Source organism: Salminus brasiliensis, chromosome 20 (assembly GCF_030463535.1).
Source record: "Salminus brasiliensis chromosome 20, fSalBra1.hap2, whole genome shotgun sequence".
Taxonomy (NCBI): domain Eukaryota; kingdom Metazoa; phylum Chordata; class Actinopteri; order Characiformes; family Bryconidae; genus Salminus; species Salminus brasiliensis.
Window position 1 is genome coordinate 16,075,198 of NC_132897.1, and position 21,366 is coordinate 16,096,563.

General features: G+C 41.4%; 1 protein-coding gene across 2 annotated transcripts; it reads left to right on the forward strand.

The window, feature by feature from the left end:
- Window positions 1–1,141: 1,141 nt before the first annotated feature.
- Window positions 1,142–20,947, forward strand: eef2l2 (eukaryotic translation elongation factor 2, like 2). Of its 2 annotated transcripts, XM_072665085.1 has the most exons (15): window positions 1,142–1,358; window positions 9,624–9,838; window positions 10,109–10,290; window positions 12,066–12,277; window positions 12,608–12,795; window positions 13,739–13,844; window positions 14,136–14,249; window positions 14,373–14,511; window positions 14,949–15,144; window positions 15,239–15,497; window positions 15,620–15,727; window positions 16,986–17,339; window positions 18,382–18,564; window positions 20,326–20,458; window positions 20,560–20,947. In XM_072665085.1, exons 1-15 carry the CDS (start codon window positions 1,356–1,358, stop codon window positions 20,751–20,753), a joined length of 2,586 nt encoding a protein of 861 aa, XP_072521186.1. In that variant the 5' UTR covers window positions 1,142–1,355; the 3' UTR covers window positions 20,754–20,947. The 2 variants fall into 2 exon arrangements, with proteins under 2 accessions (XP_072521186.1, XP_072521187.1); XM_072665086.1 differs by lacking the exons at window positions 1,142–1,358; window positions 10,109–10,290 and having other exon boundaries at window positions 9,763–9,838.
- Window positions 20,948–21,366: the final 419 nt, after the last annotated feature.

Here is a 21,366-nt window from a genome sequence, read left to right on the forward strand (position 1 = left end):
GATCATAATGCAGTTAAGAATTACACAAACATTAGGATTAGAAAAAGATTTTTTTTTATTAGGTGTTTTTTTTTGTATTAATTTGCATAATATGAACAATAAAAAGGGGGAAGATAAGCAACAACTCCAACAACAAACAAAAGAGAAGTGCAGGGAAAGAAAAAAATAATAAAATATATGCAACAAAAACACAAAATAACAAAAAGTGAGAAAAATATAAAACACGGTGTAAGAATAGAGATTGTACATGTGAGTTTTCTGAAGCTGGTGAATTTTTTAGATGAGATGGTAATAAGTTTTGATCGTTCTGGGTGAGAACGTTTAAATTGTCTGGGTGATATACTAAAGAAGGCTGTATGATAGGTTATTAGAAGAGCTTGAAAGTTGTAGTGCAAGAATTAAAGCAGTCATGAAGGAGTTTATTTAAAAAAAGAAATACATAAACTGACCTGTTTGAAATTGCAGTGATTATTTCATACACCTTAGGTATATATCGCCCCCATTCCTCCTGGCAGATTTGCTCCAGATTTTGCAATTTTTCAACAGATTCCCAAACGGTTTAAGATCTGGACTTTTGACTTTGGTTTGGCCTTGACTGTGAGAAGACCAAAACAGACACTGCAAACACATACTACAAAAAGTATTGGGACACCTGCTCATTAACTGTTTCTTCCAAAAGTCAAGGGTACCAAACGTCTTTTGTAGGGAAGACTTTCTACTACATTTGTGAGACAAGAATGTTAGTCAGGTCAGGATGTTGGACGATCACCACCCCACCTGGATGGAGCACCATCCATCATTCCAGAGAACACAGTTCCTCCACTACTCCACAGCTCAGTGCTGGGGGGCTTTATACCCCTCTAGCCCACACCGGGCACTAGGCATAGTACCAATAGGTTTTGTTTATCTGCTCCAGTGAGTCCTATTCTATTGGCAGATCTGTCAGATCCATCCATCATACACATCAGAACCCCTTAATATTTTATTCAGTTTTGAAGCTGAACCTGGTGCTTGTAAAACATGGGTATCATCCCATCTCCATCACAGGAGTGGACTCGGGCAGCATTTCTGAGACTGCTTAGCTTCTTTTTTTTTTTGTAGCAGTTTTCTTTCCCTGCAGCTGAGCAGTGTTTCACCGCAGCCTCAGGTGGTCTGTCCGGCTCGTTTGGACCCATATGACCCCTTCCACATGACTCCACGGAGCTGCCTGTCGCAGCATAAACTAAGACTCGACGTCACTCTCTCCCTCTTTCCCCCCAAAGTCCTCCAGCAGAGAGGAGCAGCAGCAGCAGCAGCAACAGCAACAGCGCAGGAGCCGCAGAGAGGCCGTCTCGCACCCGGAGAAACTCGCCACCATGGTGAGACCTTTCACTGCACGAGCGAGCCGCGACACGACCCCCCACCCCCCATCCAAAAACCCAGACATAATAACAGCTGCGGGGGAGCGTTGATGTTTCTCATGTCAGTGACGTAACGGGACCCTTCTTAGGGTGATTTCTCTCGTTTTTCAACCTCTCGAGGGCGTTTTCACCGAGGGCTGTGACGCACGGGACATTTGAGGGGTCCTAAATAAACGCTAATAGATGTGTCTTTATTAGAAAGACAGGGTGGCAGGGTGGGCATGTTTGCTTGGTAATGACTGGGATGTTAGACTGCAGAGAGGTGTGGGTTCGGGCGAGCAGAAAATGGAGGGTTTCCTTTAAGTCCAAGTGCGCTGCGTTATTTTCGGGATACATAGAAATTGGACTAGCGTTACCCCACCACCTCCCCGGTCCTCCGTTATAAATAGCTCGATCACGCCCACCGTGTTCATTAAAGTTGCATGAGCCCAGATTGAGCAAGAGCAGATGGTGGAGAGCAGCTCGGTGTGTGCTAGAGGTCACGGAAGACTTCTTATGTGTGTTTTTGCTTCTTCATGGGGTAAAAAAACTGTCCGTCACCTCATATCAGATATCTCCCCCACCTCAGCAGGTCTGCTGGCACCGTCTCTGCGTGCATGGCTAAGGGAGATACCGCGTTATTTGTTTTCCCACCCGAATTCCGACTACGTGCTGCGTTAAGACCGGCCGCGATTGGCTAGAAAGTCACCGGCAGGTAAATTGTGATTGGTCAGTAGGTATAAGTTGAACCTATCGCTGGGAGTTCCTAGCGCAGGAGGCGGGGCTTGCCGCAATACCGGTGGGATTAAAAAACGCAGAGGTGCCGCGGCTCCACTACTGCGCAGGCGTGCAGCTGAGTTGTGGGACGATGATATAATATTACAAAACCTAAAAGCATTAAAAGCTTGACTGAAGTTGCTTTTAAAAGTGTAAAAGGCTGTAAATATATAAAATAATAATAATATTAATATAAACACAAAACACACCTCTAAATCTTAGTTGTATCTATGCAGTGTCTGTATACAATATATGGACAAAAGTATTGGGACACCTGCTTGTTCATTGTTTCTTCCGGAAACAAGGGTGGTAAAAATGAGTTCATCCTGCTTTTGTTGGCGTAACTGTCTAGGGAAGGCTTTCTACTAGATTTGTGACCATTGCTGTGATGATTCGATTGTATTCAGAGACAAGAGTGTTGGATGATCATAATCCCACCTGGATGGAGTAACACCATCATTCCAGTAATCACTGCTCCACAGATCAGTGCTGGAGGTCTTTATATCCTGTTTATTAAGGAGACATCCACAGGGCAGGCTAGAAAAAAGCAGGTGAACCTCTGAGGTAATGATTTCTCCAAAGCTCTTAACGGGCAATTGAGCTTTAGTCAATTAATCGTAGTTTTGAGGTGGCGTTTGGCCAGATCAGTGGCAAACTCTCTTGCCTGAGTGAGCTGATGGAGTAAGGTTATATATATATATATATATATATATATATATATATATATATATATATGTATATTTATTGCAATATTAACAAATACAGATATTTTCAGATTTCACCACAAGTCACAGATGATCCAACATGCCATGGTATTAATAACACACTCTGTATGTCCAAGATTGGAGTAAAATAAATGATATTGTGCAGATATAATCTAATGTAGATACGGCATGGAAAATAAGAACGGTATAGGGACAGTGGTGGTGTTGAAAGAATATATTACAGTATTACTGCCCACAACAACATTTAGCTTCTTTAGTAAAATGATACACCTATAAACACTTAGAAATCAGCTCATAATGGCTTACTGTTGTGAGAATAGGTGAGTGTTTTCACTGTCCAATAGTTCTTTGTATTGAACTCCCATGATTTTATCAGTCACAATCTGTGCTAGGAGGTTGAGGAGATGGAAGGTGAAGTAAAGAGACGCTAAAAACTGGAGGTCAGTGTAAACACACAATGAGCCAGACCGGGGTGCTGTTTTTTTCACAGGTTTTTTCAAATGTGTGGGTTTCACAAGTGCTTTGCCTCTCAAATAATGGCACAAAAAGTCTGGTTACTGACACTATTTTCAATCTGGTTGATTTTCTTTTTTTGTTTGTTTCAACTCTCATTTGTCAAGTGAGCAAAATTAGTGAAACATGTGACTGACAGATGTTTCTTGTTGCCCAGGTGTGCTGTGGTAGATTGATTGTTGATTAGTCAAAATCTCTGAATGTCTACTCTTAGTGTGAGCCCTGGATTTAGTCTAGTGGATTTGGGACTGGGCTTCTCATTTTGAGGCTGAAAAAAGAGGGAACATTGACCAGGGAGAACAGCAGCTGATGGCATAAATAGTGTGTGAGCTATGAAGAAAAATGCAACAGCAAGGGTCTAATAATGAGGAATTTCACCATGCAGTGAGATCTCAATAAACACTCTGCCAGCACAATAAGGTATCTAGTTATAAAAGACTGGAGAAAGTCAATCACCAGACTTAAACCAACTGAGTCTAAATTGTACCTCCTGAAGTGGAGACTGAAGAGATAACCACTGAGAAAAGCTGCAGAAAAGTACAAAAATGCAATAATTTGGTGTTGCACTAACTGCAAGCAATAGAAATGCAACCAGATATGAAGTGTTTATTTTCCTATACTAGGAATGTGTTCATCTAAACATTGGTTGTGTAACACTTCAAGATGTTAATATCAAGTAATATCATGGCAGAAAGTAATAAACACTGAACTTCTGTCTATTGATCTCACCTAAATGTCTTTGATGTATAACAAAAACAAAAGAATGGGCCTTGCTATTCCAATGCTTTTTAAAGTGTATTTATGGGCATGGCGTGATCCATTTTGGTTTCTGCTTAATAACTATTATTAGTCATAATAATGATAATAAAATTTTTACACAATCAAACTACACCTTTGTGGGAGAAATGGAGACGTAAACCTTGTCTTCAGCACCAATCATTTATGAACAGTTCAGCCAAAAGTGGCATGAGTGAAAATACTACAAAAGGGCAAAGTTGTAAAAGTTGCTAAAATGTCTGGTAAATTGATGCAATAAAACAAAAATAAAGACAAAACAGTACTTTTGTGTCAAATACAATTATAACCAGTGAATTGTCAGTGACATTTACTTTTGACCACAAAGTAGAACAACAAATATCAGCATGACTGAAATAGATCTCATAAATATAGTATAAATCTGTGCATACAGAAATCATAAAATTATTTGTTCAGAATTAATATCGGGAGCATTGTGAGGACTTCCCGCAGTTTTTAGGAGACTTATTTGTAACCGAGTTAATGCTGTGACTTATATACATACCTCAGTGATCATTAAAAAAAGATACTTTATTGGCAGAAAAATAAGCACATATTTATTGAACTATATGGAACATCCATGGTAGATGTTTACCCTGCTCTCTCCAACACGATCCATTCAAGCCATTTTTAGAAACATAGCGTGTTATGAACCTGAGACTAGCATGCTCACGCTTAGCCTTCCGCATGTGCATTTATCTGACGGGTAGAAATCAAGTACAAGCTAATAAAACCTCTCTTGTCAATGAGGTACTGTTAGTTAACAAGAAGCTTTTATTAAAATATGTATACAATTTATTTATTTAAATAATCTCCAAGGAAAAATTTCTAGGATACATTTTGTTCCATATCCCATCACTCTCTCCTGCTCTCCCCCACTCATAGATTCTGCTTCTTATTATAGCTCTTATATTTGATCCCAAGTACAGATGGCATGATACATACGTTTGGTCTTTCCTGGTACCGATACCAGTACTTAAACCTTGAGTGTGAACTGATGCCAATCTGATATTTGTCCCTTCAGAACTTCTTAGCATCAAAATGACACATTTTATGTAGCATTTTCACCTTGAAATAACAGCTTCAAAATCATTGCGATGCTCCACTGACCTATAATATAGCGTCTCTATCGTCGTTACTCCAGGCTCTGCATCTTTAACCTTCACTTTTAATGATCTCTCAGATGCAGCTCAGAAATGCACTGTAAAGCGTGTCCTCTGAGGGGACCTCAAAGCACAAGTTTCACTTCCCAACTGTAGGGTGAGCCCAGGAGCAAAATATATCCCTAAAAAAGTTGTCTATCCTGCACAAACTAAAATACTAAACATTCTACTACCCCGCATGTGAAATACACACCTAACAACACCACATCACACAGTGTGTTTCAGGTTAGATTAGACAGAATTGGATTATGTTACAGATTTTCCTTTTGGTAATCGATCCAGCATGTACTCTGTCAAGTTTTTAAGTCATTTTTATATGTGAGCTTGCTTATCTGAATGGTTTCTGGCTATCTAAAACATCATTCACAAAAAAGCATCCATTAATTCCATTGCTGTACTTTGTAAGATAACCTGTAGATTGTATTTACTGTACTTAGAGTTTGCTGGTTGTGTAACAGCTCTATGTTTAGATACACAGTTCTCAGTATGGGAGAGTATTTGAAGAGCAGTCCTTGAGAAACTGTCACTAAATCATGATAAATATTGTTTCGTGAAATTGTCTAAGTATTGTGATATAATATTTTTACCATATTGCCCATATAGGTTTTTTTTTTACTGTGTTTAGATACTGTAGATAGACAAATACTTTTATTGATCCTGAAGAAAATTTTGCGAAAATGTCCCGTGTTGCCAAAACCCATGTTTAAACACACATTTAGTAATATGGTTTATGGTACAGATATGGTAAGATTTCAAGTGTAATTTTGGGCCTATGTCCTTTATTTGCTTATGAAATCATACCTGTCTATTTTGAGCAGTTATTTTGTGCCAATACAGAAAATAATTAAGTGCTTTCAAAACTAATTTTTTGTAAAACCCTTGTGATGCTCTTTTAACTCAAAAACAAGTTGTATGAGCTCATCTATTATGAGCTCAGTGAGGTCTACAGGCCAGAGATAACAAATAGAAGTTCAGAACTTGCAATGTTCACTAGAACGTAAGTTGATTAAAGATGTAACACATTGTTCTGTGATAATATATGTATTAATAATGGATTTATGGACAGCTGTAATGGGCAGGTCATTCACTGAGAAGTGAAAATTATTTGACTTAATCACTGATTCCTTGTTTACGTTTTAAGTATAAAATATAGAATGAAGAGAATATATTTCTATATGAAGAGCACATCATACATACACACGTGGACAAAATTGTTGGTACCTCTCAGTTAATGAAAGAAAAACCCACAATGGTCACACAAATAACTTATTAATTTGACAAAAGTAATAATAAATAAAAATTCTATAAAAATAAAAAAATGAAAATCTGACATTGATTTTGGACAGGTACGTGTTCGTCTATTTGGATGATATTCTCATCTATAGTAAGTCCGTAGACGAACACATTGCCTACGTCCGGCAGGTTCTCCAGTTACTCCTGGAGAACCACCTGTTCATCAAACTGGAGAAATCACAGTTCCATGTGCAATCAGTCTCCTTTTTGGGCTTAGTTGTGTCCCACAACACCCTGCGCATGGACCTGGCCAAAATCAAGGCTGTGGAAAACTGGCCCAGGCCAACCTCTCTGCGCCTTGTCCAGCGCTTCCTGGGTTTTGCCAACTTCTTCCAAAGGTTCATGAGGAATTTTGGCTCCGTGGCAGCCCCTTTGACCGCTTTGACGAGGAAGATGTCAAGGAGGTTTGTTTGGTCCACGGAGGCCCAGGAAGCATTCGACACCCTAAGGCGCCTGTTGACCACGGCCCCGGTTCTCCAGTTGCCCGACCCGGAACTTCTGTTCATCGTGGAGGTGGACGCCTCTGAGGTAGGCGTGGGTGCAGTCCTCTCCCAGCGGTCTGGCCCTGGCCAAAAGGTGCCCCGGTGCCTACTTCTCCCACCGCCTTACCCCAGCTGAACGGAATTATGATGTGGGTGACCGCGAATTATTGGCAGTCAAGCTTGTGTTAGAGGAGTGGAGACACTGGCTTGAGGGAGCAAAACATCCCTTTCTGGTCTGGACAGATCACAAAAATTTGGCCTACATCCAACAGGCCAAACGTCTTAATCTGCGCCAGGTCAGGTGGGGATTGTTCTTCACTCGGTTCGATTTCATATTATCGCTCCGACCAGGCTCGAAGAACACCAAGCCCAATGCTCTCTCTCGCCAGTGGGAGCCCCCTCCTCTATGAAGCACACCCACAACTATAGTCCCCAAAATCCGGATTGTGGCGCCCATCCGATGGGGACTAGAGGATGCGATCAAACGGGCTCACCTCACTGAACCTGATCCGGGTGGTGGCCCCCCGGATCGACTTTACGTACCCGGGCCTGTAAGGGAACGGGTGCTTCAGTGGGGCCATGTGCACACTGAAGGCAGCACACCCAGGGACTACACGCACGCTCAAGCTTCTGCGACGGCGATTCTGGTGGCCCGGCATGGAAGGAGACCTGCATGCTCATGTAGCTTCCTGTTTGGTGTGCTCTCAATGCAAAGATCCCAGAACCAGGCCCACTGGTCTGCTGCTCCCTCTGGCTGTCCCCACGCATCCTTGGTCCCACCTGTCACGTGGCAACACTGTGATTCTAGTCATTGTGGACCGGTTCTCCAAGGCTGGCTGCTTGGAAAGCCATCAGCTAAGGAGACAGCGGATCTAGTACTCAACCAGGTGGTTTGGGTTCACGGACTCCCCTCTGACATTGTCAGGTCGTGGGCCCCAATTCACCAGCCGGTTCTGGGGTGCATTTTGCCAACTGTTGGGGGCAGAGGCCAGCCTCACATCTGGCTTCCACCCCCAGTCTAATGGCCAGAAAGAGAGGGTCAATCAAGACCTGGAGCGTACCCTCCGCTGTCTGGCCTCCTCCTCACCTTCTACCTGGTCTGATCAACTGATTTGGGCGGAGTACGCACATAACACCCTCTGGCACTCGTCCCTGGGAATGTCACCCTTTGAGTGCCAGTACGGGTACACTCCGCCCATGTTTCCAGGACAGGAGGCAGGAACTGGGGTCCGGTTGGCTGAACAGGCGGTCAGGCGCTGTTGGAGAACCTGGCAGAAAGCCCACAGGTCCCTCCTGTCTGCAGTAGCTGCTCAGAAGCGCTATGTGGACAGGAGGCGAAGGCCAGCTCCGACCATTCAAGATCCTTCGTCGGGTCAATCCTGTTGCCTACCGCCTTGCCCTTCCCCCTTCGATGCATGTTAACCCCACCTTTCATGTGTTCCGCCTTAAGCCCGTCTTGTGTTCTGATCTGCCGGGCCCCTTTATGTTTCATTTGTTGGCCGCTTTTATAACTGCTGCTTTAGGGAAGTGGCAGAGCGTCGGTCCTGCGACGTGGCGGCCTGGGTTCGAGTCCTGAGTTGATTTATTTATCATTTCCGTTTTGCCTGCTCTAAGATTAAAGACTCTGCACTTGGGGCAGTGTGTGAGCTACTGAGTGAGCTACCACGCTGTAAGTGAGCACCACATTACAGAAGCACATCAAGAAAAGAACCCTGGCCCTACTGTGAGACATGGAGGAGGCTCTGTTATGTTCTGGGACTGCTTTGCTGCATCTGGCACAGGGTGTCTTAAATCTGTGCAGGGTACAATGAAATCTCAAGACTAGCAAGGGATTCTAGAGAGAAATGTACTGCCCAGTGTCAGAAAGCTTGGTCTCAGTCGCAGGTCATGGGTCTTGCAAGATAATGACCCAAAACACACAGCTAAAAACACCCAAGAATGGCTAAGAGGAAAACATTGGACTATTCTTAAGTGGCCTTCTATGTGCCCTGACCTAAATTCTTTTGAGCATCTTTGGAAGGAGCTGAAACATGCTGTGTGGAAAAGGTACCCTTCAAACCTGAGACAACTGGAGCAGTTTGCTCATGAGGAATGGGCCAAAATACCTACTGAGAGGTGCAGAAGTCTCATTGATAGAAAACGTTTGATTGCAGTGATTGCCTCAAAAGGTTGTGCAACAAAATATTAAGCTAAGGGTACCATAATTTCTGTCTAGGCCAGTTTCCTGAGTTTATTTTTTAAAAGAATTCTTTTAAAGCATGGTTGAAAAGCAACCTGACTTTGATTGGTTACTTTTCATAGCATTTTTATTTATTATTACTTAAGTTATTTCTGTGACCATTGTGGGTTTTTCTTTCATTAATCGAGGGGTACCAACAATTTTGTCCACGTGTGTATTATATCATGATGAATTCCTTGGATTTTGCTAAATTGCAAAGCCAATTAAATCTCCCAACTTGGCATGCAGTGTTCTAAATACAAACATCTCTCTTTTAGGTGAACTTTACAGTAGACCAGATCAGGGAGATCATGGACAAGAAGTCCAACATCAGGAACATGTCCGTGATCGCTCATGTGGACCATGGCAAGTCTACTCTCACTGACTCACTGGTGTGCAAGGCAGGTATCATTGCTTCTTCACGAGCTGGTGAGACCAGATTCACGGACACAAGAAAAGATGAACAGGAGAGGTGCATCACCATCAAGTCAACGTAGGTATCCATGCTGGCTTGAAGGTTTACCCCATTCCTTTTTTTCAATCTGATTTTTGGTTTGTTATCAGTTTAATGATGCCTTAAATGCATTATATTTTTGTTTTTGTTAAATTGGTAAAATTTACCAAAAGGATACCTAAAAAGTGTATGCTTTATTGGCTGATCACATGCCTACAGTTTGCATATTTGAAAGAGCAAGTCATTAAATAAAACAGATAGCTAGGGTCCATCTATTTTAAAGGCTCTTATGTATTATCTTCAATACAGAGCTATCTCTCTGTACTACGAGCTCAGCGAGAATGACTTGGCCTTCATCAAACAATGCAAGGATGGCTGTGGTTTTCTCATAAACCTGATCGACTCTCCGGGTCACGTGGACTTCTCGTCCGAGGTGACGGCTGCTCTGAGAGTTACAGATGGGGCTCTCGTAGTAGTAGACTGTGTATCAGGTATGACCGTGCACAACTTCAGCAGGTTTAAGTTTCTGACCACCCCAGATCTGAGTAGCATTTTTTCACCAGTCCATATAGTCCAGGTTCAAGTAGGCCATGTAACATGTCCAATCACAGGCCATAGTCACAAAAAGGCATAATTGTATAATACACACTGTAATCACAGATGTGGACACCCTCCATGTAACCTGCTATGAGCATCCATTCAGGTAGGACATAAACCATTGCCATGCTAAGCCAATGATTCCAAGATTGACAAAGACAATAGGAGGATCTTGTGGATGCTGCAGATAGGCCAAGAAGATCTCGGCTAATCTTGCTGCATGGAGCCTCTCTGTAGGCAAATTCTGTAGAATGCACGGGTATGTAGCCAGACTGATTGGGTTGCTGGAGGTTGTTCTGAGGGAGAAAGAGAGGCCAGTTGTGGCCAGCTGTCTAGAGTTGGTTTCTTTAGGATATTGATCTCTCAAGTAACAAAATTGGACTGTTGTTTAGAGCTCTGCAGCACCACACTGATAGGCTGGTCTGGCCTGAACAAGACTCCGCACAGACACAGCATCAGTGATAAGAGTGGACAGTATAGGCTAGACGGTGTTAATTCCTTGGCAGTTTGCTGGGGGCAATGTCCAGACCCTAGAACAAACAGAGACAAGGAACCAGAGTCTGGAACAGGAGGAGGAGGTAAAACTGAGGATGTGTTTACTGAACAAGCTTTAGGTTCCTGCCTTTAGGCCAGCAACATGCTCCAAAATGAACTCTTCCTCCAGCACTGGCTAAATTTTTAAAGATCCAACCAGTGCGACAAGAATGTTGGTTGTTTCTCAGGTTTGTAGGGGGGATTTTTCAGTGAGCAAGCCAAAAGCGACAGTGGCAAGGAAAAACTCCCTTCAAAGCTGGAGGAAGAAACCTTGGGAGAAACTTAGAATCACAAGAGGGACCCATCCTCATCTGCTTAAAACTACACCTAAACTATTGATAAAAAAAAATCATTGTACAACCACAAAAGACTGTTCTTCTGCTTCAGGTGTACTGGTATTGTCATAATATATTATAACTAATATAATCATAGGAAAGATGGTAAAACTAATGAGAGTAATTATGTTTAATGGTGGTGATAATATTATTAGTAGCAAATAGAGTCCATGTTAACTTCAACATAGTCGGTAGTCAGAGAGGAGGGTGGGCAGCTGGTCTGACGTGGGTAACAAAAGAGTCCAGCAGTCAGTCTTCCATCTGGATCAGGCTGGACAAGTCATTCATTTGGAGAAGGTAAAGAGATTTAGTTCTTAGTAATTAGTTCTGATTAGATTTATGGAGTGCAGAGAATGATAATGAACATTATCAGAGTGACTCCTGCAGATCTGACTACAGCCAGAAGGTAACACAGACACGGGAGTACCCAAAAACACTGGCATCTGTCTGTCCGTCCGCTCCACAGTCTACAAACCTGAGTCATTGCATGCAAGCCAAATTTACCACAACTCCCTATGTCCATGAACCCCTGGATCTGCAACGTTTATCTAAAGGAAAACATTAATTACCAAAAGCTAAACTTAACAGACGTGTTTTTAGCCTAGACTTGAAGATTGAGACTGTGTCTGAATCCTGAACATTATGTGGAATGTAATTTCAGAGTTGGGGGTTATGGCCTTAATTTTTTCAGAATTACAACATAACTGTTTGACAAATATTTAATTTTATGTTTCAAGTGCTCTTTAAGAAGAAGACATTGCTTCATTCATTGCTTCAGCATGTTTCAATATGTTCTACAGGCGTGTGTGTGCAGACTGAGACTGTTTTGAGGCAGGCCATTGCCGAACGCATCAAACCTGTCTTGATGATGAACAAGATGGATCGTGCCTTGCTCGAGCTGCAGCTGGAAGCAGACGAGCTGTACCAGACTTTCCAGCGTATTGTGGAGAATGTCAATGTCATCATCTCAACCTATGGTGAAGGAGAGCATGGACCAATGGGCAATATTATGGTAAAAATCAACTGATCAAAACTACTTAGGCATTCAATTATTTATGTTTTTTATGTTTAATGTAACCTTCAAGCAGGTCATTTTATTAAGGTAAAAAATATATAAAATCTGCAAACACTGTTATTTACAATTTTAAATGGTAGTGTAATGGATCACAAAACTCTGATTAGGATGAGGTTTTTGAGTCAGCAAAAAAGAAAAGGGAGACAAATGTGGGACAGTAAACTTAGCTTTCAGTCTGAAGCTAAGCTTTTTTTTTATTTCAAGTCATTTAAAATAAAAACCAGTCTATAAGTGATGTAATTAAATGTACACGTCATGTCATTCCAGGTGGATCCTGTTATCGGTACAGTAGGATTTGGTTCAGGCCTCCATGGCTGGGCCTTCACCTTGAAGCAGTTCGCTGAGATGTATGTTGCCAAGTTTGCTGCCAAAGGTGAAAAGAAAAAGGGAGACGTCAGCCCTGCAGAGCGTTGCAAGAAGGTGGAAGAGATGATGAAGAAGCTCTGGGGGGACAAGTAAGTGTGTCCTATAGAAATGTCTTCCTATAGGACCTTGACTGCATCTGATACTAGGTAGGGACTCATTTAGCTCTTAAAAACACCCTCAATTCTTCATGGCATGGATTTCACAAGTGGTAGCAAACATTCCTTTAAGATCCGGGCCTGTGTTGACATTAGTTCGTCAAGATTTTTTGAGTAAATTTTCATGCTGCAAATCTCTTGTTCTACCACATCACAAATGTGCTCCATTTGATTCGGATCTGGTGACTGGGAAGGCCACTGAAGAACATTCAATTCTGTTGTGTTATTAAAATCTCTCATGTTATTAAAATTTAGTTAAGATGACTTTTGCTTGGTGACAAGAAGATGTGTATGTTGTGACCATTAAGGGATATACACCATCACTGGGCATTCAAGCAATTAGTATGAATGGGCCCAGAGTGTACCAAGAAAACATTCACCACACCATTAAAACACCTCCACCCGCTTAGACTGTTGACACACGGCAGGTTGGGCACATGGATATAAGTCGTTGGTGCCAAATTCTGACCCTACCATCTGTGTGCCTCCGTAGAAATCGTGATTCATCAGACCAGGCTATGTTTTTCTTTGTCCTCAGTTGTACAGTTGTCCAGTCCACTTTTTCAGCTCGCACCAATGTTGTGCTGCAAATCCCTGGAGATCATCAATCTTAGAAATACTCAAACCAGCCCCCTCTGACACCAACAATCATGCCACACTCCAAATCACTGAGATCACATTTTCCCCATTCTGATGGGTGATGTGAACGTTACCTAAGTCTGCTGGCATGGTTTTAAGGATTGCACTGCTGCTGCCACATTATTGGCTGATTAGATCATTGTATGAATGAGTAGGTGTACAAGTCTTGAGTGTGTGTGGCGATATAAATATGTAAGCAAGGGATGTAATCATGTGTATCATTTTGTAATTCCTCAAGGTATTTTGACCCTTCCAATGGGAAATTCAGTAAAACAGCAAATAATGCAGAAGGCAAGAAGCTTCCTCGCACTTTCTGCCAACTTGTTCTGGATCCAATTTTCAAGGTGTGCATTACAGGACCAATTAACATAAATAGTATGTTAAAATTTAACATTTACAGTCATTTAATATAAAATTAACTATAAAACTTTATGGTGCTCATAACATTTACCAAATGGACCTTAAACAGCAGAGGGTAGAAACCATAAAACAATACAGTATTTTACACAGAAAAAAGCTGAAAGTCTTGGGTTTGGGTACTGACATTGGAACTATATCAAGGAGAAACAATATTTGATACCATACATTAGAAGCATGTATTCCTTCATTGCAATGTTTTCATTTTGTTTGGGAAGGTTTTTGATGCCATCATGAACTTCAAGAAAGAAGAAACTCAGAAACTGATAGAAAAACTAAATGTAAAGCTTGATGCTGAGGACAAGGAGAAGGAAGGGAAGCCTCTGCTTAAGGTTACAAATCTTCATATTACCTGTAATCCATAATGTGTAAATGTAACAAATCAAGTAATAGAACATTTGCCTTTATAGCCATGTGTAGCTATATTTGACTTGCTGCTTGTATGCCTTGTGCAGGCTGTGATGCGCCGCTGGTTGCCTGCAGGCGATGCTTTGCTTCAGATGATTACCATCCATCTACCCTCACCTGTCACAGCTCAGAGGTACCGCTGTGAGCTGCTGTATGAAGGCCCAGGAGATGATGAATCAGCAATGGGTCAGTTATAGTATTTTGAGAAAATTGTGGTTTTCAACCACACTTCATACATAGAATATAATAAAAGTCTTAAAACTGGATGCTACACAAGTTAATTCAGGGATTAATAATCTTTGCAACAGTACCTGGAGTAGGCCTGGACGCTTGTATAATTTAACCCTATATTTATCATTTTTATGTACTATGAATATTCTTGTATAACTAGAAGTTTAATTGTGTATTTGCAATGTCTTTTGGGTGACAAAATAATGTCAATGGGATATCTCTGCTTGTGTAAATTAGCTGCAAGTGGGAAAGAAGACTATTTAATAAATTAAGAAGACTATATTTAAATTAATGTATTTCATTTTATTTTTTTAGACCATGTTGCCAGGTCTGATTGTCTCAACCTTAATGGTATCAACGGGTACCCTTTTCTTATCATGTGAATTTCTTAGGTATCAAGAACTGTGATCCTAAAGCTCCGCTAATGATGTATATCTCCAAAATGGTACCAACTAGTGACAAGGGTAGATTCTATGCCTTTGGTCGTGTATTCTCTGGGATTGTTTCCACTGGGCAGAAGGTTCGCATCATGGGTCCAAACTATACCCCAGGGAAGAAGGAGGACTTGTACTTGAAGCCAATTCAAAGGTTTGCTCCATTACGTTAGACACATCTCACTGTATGCTGGAAATAAATAAGCATTACATAGTCAAATTACTTTTTTCACTGTAATACTCTGCAGAACGATCCTGATGATGGGTCGCTACGTTGAACCCATTGAAGATGTGCCATGTGGGAACATCGTCGGACTGGTTGGGGTAGATCAGTTTTTGGTGAAGACTGGTACCATCACCACCTATGAGCAAGCTCACAATATGCGAGTGATGAAGTTCAGTGTTAGCCCTGTAGTGAGAGTGGCTGTGGAAGCCAAAAACCCAGCTGATCTCCCAAAGCTGGTAGAAGGCCTTAAACGCTTGGCCAAATCTGACCCCATGGTTCAGGTAAGCACTGACAGCAATGCAACCAGGTTGCTGAGTTTCTGATTAGCATGAAGTACGTTTGAAACTTACATGGCTGATCAGTAGGTGTTATATGACATAGGACTTTGTTTATGCTTTGCCAGTGCATCATTGAAGAGTCTGGTGAGCACATTGTGGCTGGAGCTGGAGAACTGCATTTGGAAATCTGTCTGAAAGATCTTGAGGAAGATCATGCCTGTATTCCCCTGAAGGTAAAAAGCCTGTCAATCAGGCAGGAATGCAGGAAGAGTAGTCCTATTATTGTTAGGACCTGACAGATCAGAACATTTTCTCACTGATGTTGATAATGATTATAGGAAATAACAGATACTATGAGCCATGAGTCTTAGTTACGTGCCAGGGTAACCACACTGCAGTGCTTTATTTGTTTTATTTATGCCATTTATTACGTGTGACAGTATGCATTGATAATATGCAAATAGTACCTTATTACAGTATGGACTGGCACTTTGGACGGATGACTTTAGTTATTGCTTAAATACACAGCCATATCCACTAAAAATCCAGGGATAACAGTGGCAGGGAAGCCACTGATTAACTGATTATGCTAAGTTCCTTTATCCTTTTTTAATGAATAATCCCTTGGTTTACAGGGGTGTAATGGTTCAGTACACTACAGTAGTCTCTGTGATTCATTTTTGTTAAACACTATAAGTGGAGCATGTTAGAAAAGGATTTCATTTTAATAAGCAACTTATTGTAAGAGTCTATTTTACAGTCATGCAATAGCCACAAGACAAAACCCACTTATGAGGAGTTTTTTTCCATCCAGTCTGTTGAATGTACTGTTCTGTGCCTGTACTAAACTGTACAATATGTACTTTGTTTTGTTTGCTGTCTTGCAAACTATTCCAGTTTGCGCTCATCCCCACAGACAGTCATCTGTCCAGATCTTGTACAAGGAGCCAGCATTTTTCAACTAAATGTCTGGCCGCCATATGTGTGGCATACTTAATGACTTTCTGAAGCATTAGCCCCATTAGCCTAATATAGCCTTTTATAGGTGTGCCTCATTGTGTGCGCTTACATGCATTTGAAAATCTGAAATGCAGAAACTCAGATTTCACTAGGGTAATTGCTGCCCTTCTTATAGCTTTATCTAATTTCTACAACGCTTCAATGGTTACGTTTGCATGCATGAGAAAACCAAATAAACTCAGAGAATCAAGTGCATACATGCGCTGATAAATCACTTCTTATCTCACAGCCATTCAAGAAATGCTGTTTACGTGAATAGTCAGATAACTAATGAACTGTATAATACAGATGTGACAGTTTTATACATTTTGTATTCAGTGTTTCTAAGACTAAACGTTAAGTCCAAATAGACACATTTAATAGTGGTTCAGAACAGAATGCTTCTACCGGCGTGAATGGATGTAGCATGTACATGTTTATAAATAGTGCCCTCGAATGTTCTTGAACGCTGCTAATTGCCTTTGCTTACAGAAATCGGATCCTGTGGTGTCGTATCGTGAAACAGTGAGCGATGATTCAGATCAAGTCTGCTTGTCCAAGTCTCCCAACAAGCACAACCGCCTGTACATGAAGGCCCGGCCCTTCCCGGATGGCCTGGCTGAGGACGTGGATAAAGGTGACGTGAGTTCTCGGCAGGAGCTTAAGCAGAGAGCTCGCTACCTGGCTGAGAAATATGAATGGGAGGTCGCTGAAGCCCGTAAGATATGGTGCTTTGGACCAGATGGAACGGGACCCAACATCCTTGTGGATGTCACAAAGGGAGTGCAGTATTTGAATGAGATCAAGGACAGCGTGGTAGCTGGTTTCCAGTGGGCAACCAAAGAGGTGAGTAGAGCTCCAAAGGTTTCACAGGTTAGGCTTACTGGTAATAGGAAAAACGCATTGCAAAGTGTGGCCCAGGTTAGCAGGACTAAGAAACACTGACCAGGAGGGATGTTTACAAATCAAAATGCCTATGATTTTGTACCCGTGCATCTTTGCCAAATTGGAGCCTGACAATTACAAGTGTGATTGCTCTGTAATTGTTCCTGCCATATTTGGCTGATGTCCCCTCACTTCTGCAATGTTGGGGTGTCTGTAATGATGTTAAGCCTTCGTTAGCCAACACCATTCAGCGCTGAATCCACATAATCAAGTTAAGGTTTTACTCTGCAAGGGAGAAGCCGTACATCAACACTGTCCAGAAATGCTGCAGACTTTTCTGGGGTCGATCTCAAATATGAGAAAGGTTACTAAACTTAACCAACTGGTGTCTTCTATATATATTTAAATGCTTAATAAGTGTTATTAAAAGTTATTAAAAGAAACACTGATTTGATGGTGGTAAACTTGACCTAACTTGTCCTCATCAGATTTAAGAGGAGTGTGTATTGAAAAATAAATAAATACATTTATTTATTAAATTAAATAAGATGAATGAAGATATACAGAATGTACAGATAATTCATTTTCATTTTAAGTAGCATATTCCATACTATGCCAAAGTCTTTGCAATTGGGAATGTTTATTGGGGTTTGGTTTACATTTATTAGAAACTGCCAAACCAAAATTAATATACATTTTTTGGACTGAAATTATTATAAACAATAGATAGATCAGCATGTGTACATGAAATTGATAGAATAACTTCAAAGCAGATTAAATCAATGCATTAGTCATTCATTATGAACTGACCACACTTATTGGGTGACGGGCATATGCTAAGGTCCACTTTCCATATAGTGTGCACTTAGCTTAAGGTGGACTGGGTCACAGGATATATTATATAATATATCAATTATTTATCTTATATATGCATATATACATCTTTATATTTCTGTTTACTTGATTGAATTAACTGGAAAATCGTTTTCATGTATCTCTTTAGGGAGCACTTTGCGAGGAGAACATGAGGTCAGTGCGATTTGACATCCATGACGTTACCCTGCACGCTGATGCCATCCACAGAGGAGGCGGCCAGATCATTCCTACAGCCCGAAGGGTTCTCTACGCTTCTGTGCTGACTGCTCAGCCCAGACTCATGGAGCCTATTTACCTGGTGGAGATTCAGGTGAGTTTGACATCTTTAGTAATAGACATGACAACACAAGCTCTACTACTCTGCCTTATCTGAATATTACTACACAGAGTTTCCATATTATTAGGTACCTTGTGCCTATACTCCCATTATCTGTTTTAACAGGTTAGACACTTTGTGCTGGCCACAGATGGAATTTGACCTTCACTTTTAACCCATCTGTGCCATGAACCCACACACACACAGTGGACAGTGCCCTGCGCGGTGGGCAGCCCTAGGAGCAGAAAGAGGAGTTAATAGTTGGGCTCAAGGGCCCAACAGTGGCAGCTTGTCAAGCCTGGATATCGAACTCAGAACTCTGTCATCAATAGCCTGATGCTCTAACTGCTGAACCCCTACTGTCTTAGATACCATATACAGGTGCTGGTCATAAAATTAGAATATCACAAAAATTAGTAATTCCATGCAAAAAGTAAAACTTGTATATTATATTCATTCATTACACACAGTCTGATATATTTCAAGTGTTTATTTCTTTTAATTTTGATGGTTATAACTGACAACTGACAACTCCGTGTCTCAGAAAATTAGAATATTACTTAAGACCAATACATAAAAAAAAAGGATTTTTAGAAATGTTGGCCATATGAAAAGCATGAACATGAAAAGTATAAGCATGTACAGCTTTCAATACCTAGTTGGGGCTCCTTTAGCCTGGCTTACTGCAGCAATGCGACATGGCATGGAGTCGATCAGTCTGTGGCACTGCTCAGGTGTTATGAGAGCCCAGGTTGCTCTGATAGTGGCCCTCAGCTCATCTGCATTGTTGGGTCTGGGTCTCGTATCTTCCTCTTCACAATATCCCACCTTTCTATGGGGTTTAGTCGAGTTTGCTGGCCAATTAAGAACAGGGATGTCATGGTCCTTAAACCAGGTACTGGTAGCTTTGGCACTGTGTGCAGGTGCCAAGTCCTGTTGGAAAATGAAATCTGCATCTCCATAAAGTTGGTCAGCAGCAGGAAGCATGAAGTGCTCTAAAACTTCCTGGTAGACGGCTGCGTTGACCTTGGACCTCAGAAAACACAAGTGGACCAACACCAGCAGATGACGGCACCCCAAACCATCACTGACTATGAAAACTTTACACTGGAGCTCAAACAGTGCGTACTCTGTGCATCTCCTCTCTTCCTCCAGACTCTGGGACCTTGATTTCCAAAGGAAATGCAAAATTTCCTTTCATCAGAGAACATAACTTTGGACCACTCCGCAGCAGTCCAGTCGTTTTTGTCTTTATCTCCCCCACATTTTTGAATGGGTTTTGTTTCATAATCCTCTCCAGGGTGCGGTTATCCCTATTGCTTGTACACCTTTTTTCTACCACATATTTTCCTTCCCTTCATCTCTCTATTAAGGTGCTTGGACACAGAGCTCTGTGAACAGCCAGCCTCTTTAGCAATGACCTTTTGTGTCTTGCCCTCCTTGTGCAAGATATCAATGGTACCATTTAAAGGCCTTTGCAGGTGTTTTGAGTTAATTAGCTGATTAGAGTGTGGCACCAGGGGTCTTCAATATTGAACCTTTTCATAATATTCTAACTTTCTGAGATACTGAATTTGAGGTTTTTATTAGTTGTCAGTTATAACCATCAAAATAAATCAACTTCATGATATTCTAATTTTATGACCAACTAGTTTAACATAAGCTTTAGACACTTCTTTTACATTGGGGGCAGGTGGTACTCTTGTGTGTTATATATGAAATAAACAATAACTCCTCACTTAATATTCCCTCTAGTGTCCAGAGCAGGTGGTGGGTGGCATCTATGGCGTGCTGAACAGGAAAAGAGGCCATGTCTTTGAGGAGTCTCAGGTGGCAGGGACGCCTATATTTGTGGTGAAGGCCTATCTCCCTGTAAATGAATCTTTTGGTAAGTTTACCATTAAAATACAAATACACGTGCTATTAAAATGCACTGCAACACAGAACACTGGGCCCATTTACTAGTTATTCAATGATTTCACTGTACAGGTTTCACCGCTGACCTGAGGTCCAATACAGGTGGACAGGCTTTCCCTCAGTGCGTCTTCAACCACTGGCAGATTCTGCCCGGCGACCCCTACGATGCCAACAGCAGGCCTGCCCAGGTTGTTGCCGAGACCCGCAAGCGCAAAGGCCTGAAGGAGGGAATCCCAGCTTTAGACAACTTCCTAGACAAATTGTAACCGTCCTGGATTGCCAAAAGAACGCTTAAGCAATCGGTAGCTCTTACCCTTGCTGTGTTACCTAACTACATTGTGATAAAGCTAATATATATATACGAAATGTATGTTTACATTGAAAATAACAACTGAGCTTGACTTGAGTTTTCCACATTGCTCAATCTTCACAGCAAATAAAAACTGAGCACCTTACGTTACGTGCAAGGTCAATGGCTGAATTCATCATTTTGCAATGGTCAACTGGAGGTAGTTCTTTCAAATGCAATGCACACAATTTACAGACTACAGCTTAATTAAGCATTGAAAGTAAAATTGAAATTTGAAACCTGTTACACAATATTGCGAGTAAACATTTCTTCAAAAAGTAGCTGAAAAGGTGATTTTACTTGAAAACAAACAAAGCAAGCTCTTTGTGGTTCTTATCCATGGTGTCAATTATATTAATAAATAACATACTTCTAAGATCAGTGTGGTATACCACAAAGCAGGATTTGTCAATTCAGCCAGATCAATTAAGGCCAAAGTCAATCCTATTCAATAGGAAGAGAGTTGAGGGGTGTTTTTATGAGACAATCCTGTGGGCTTCCTGATTTGCAATATACCCTCCAAGTCTACA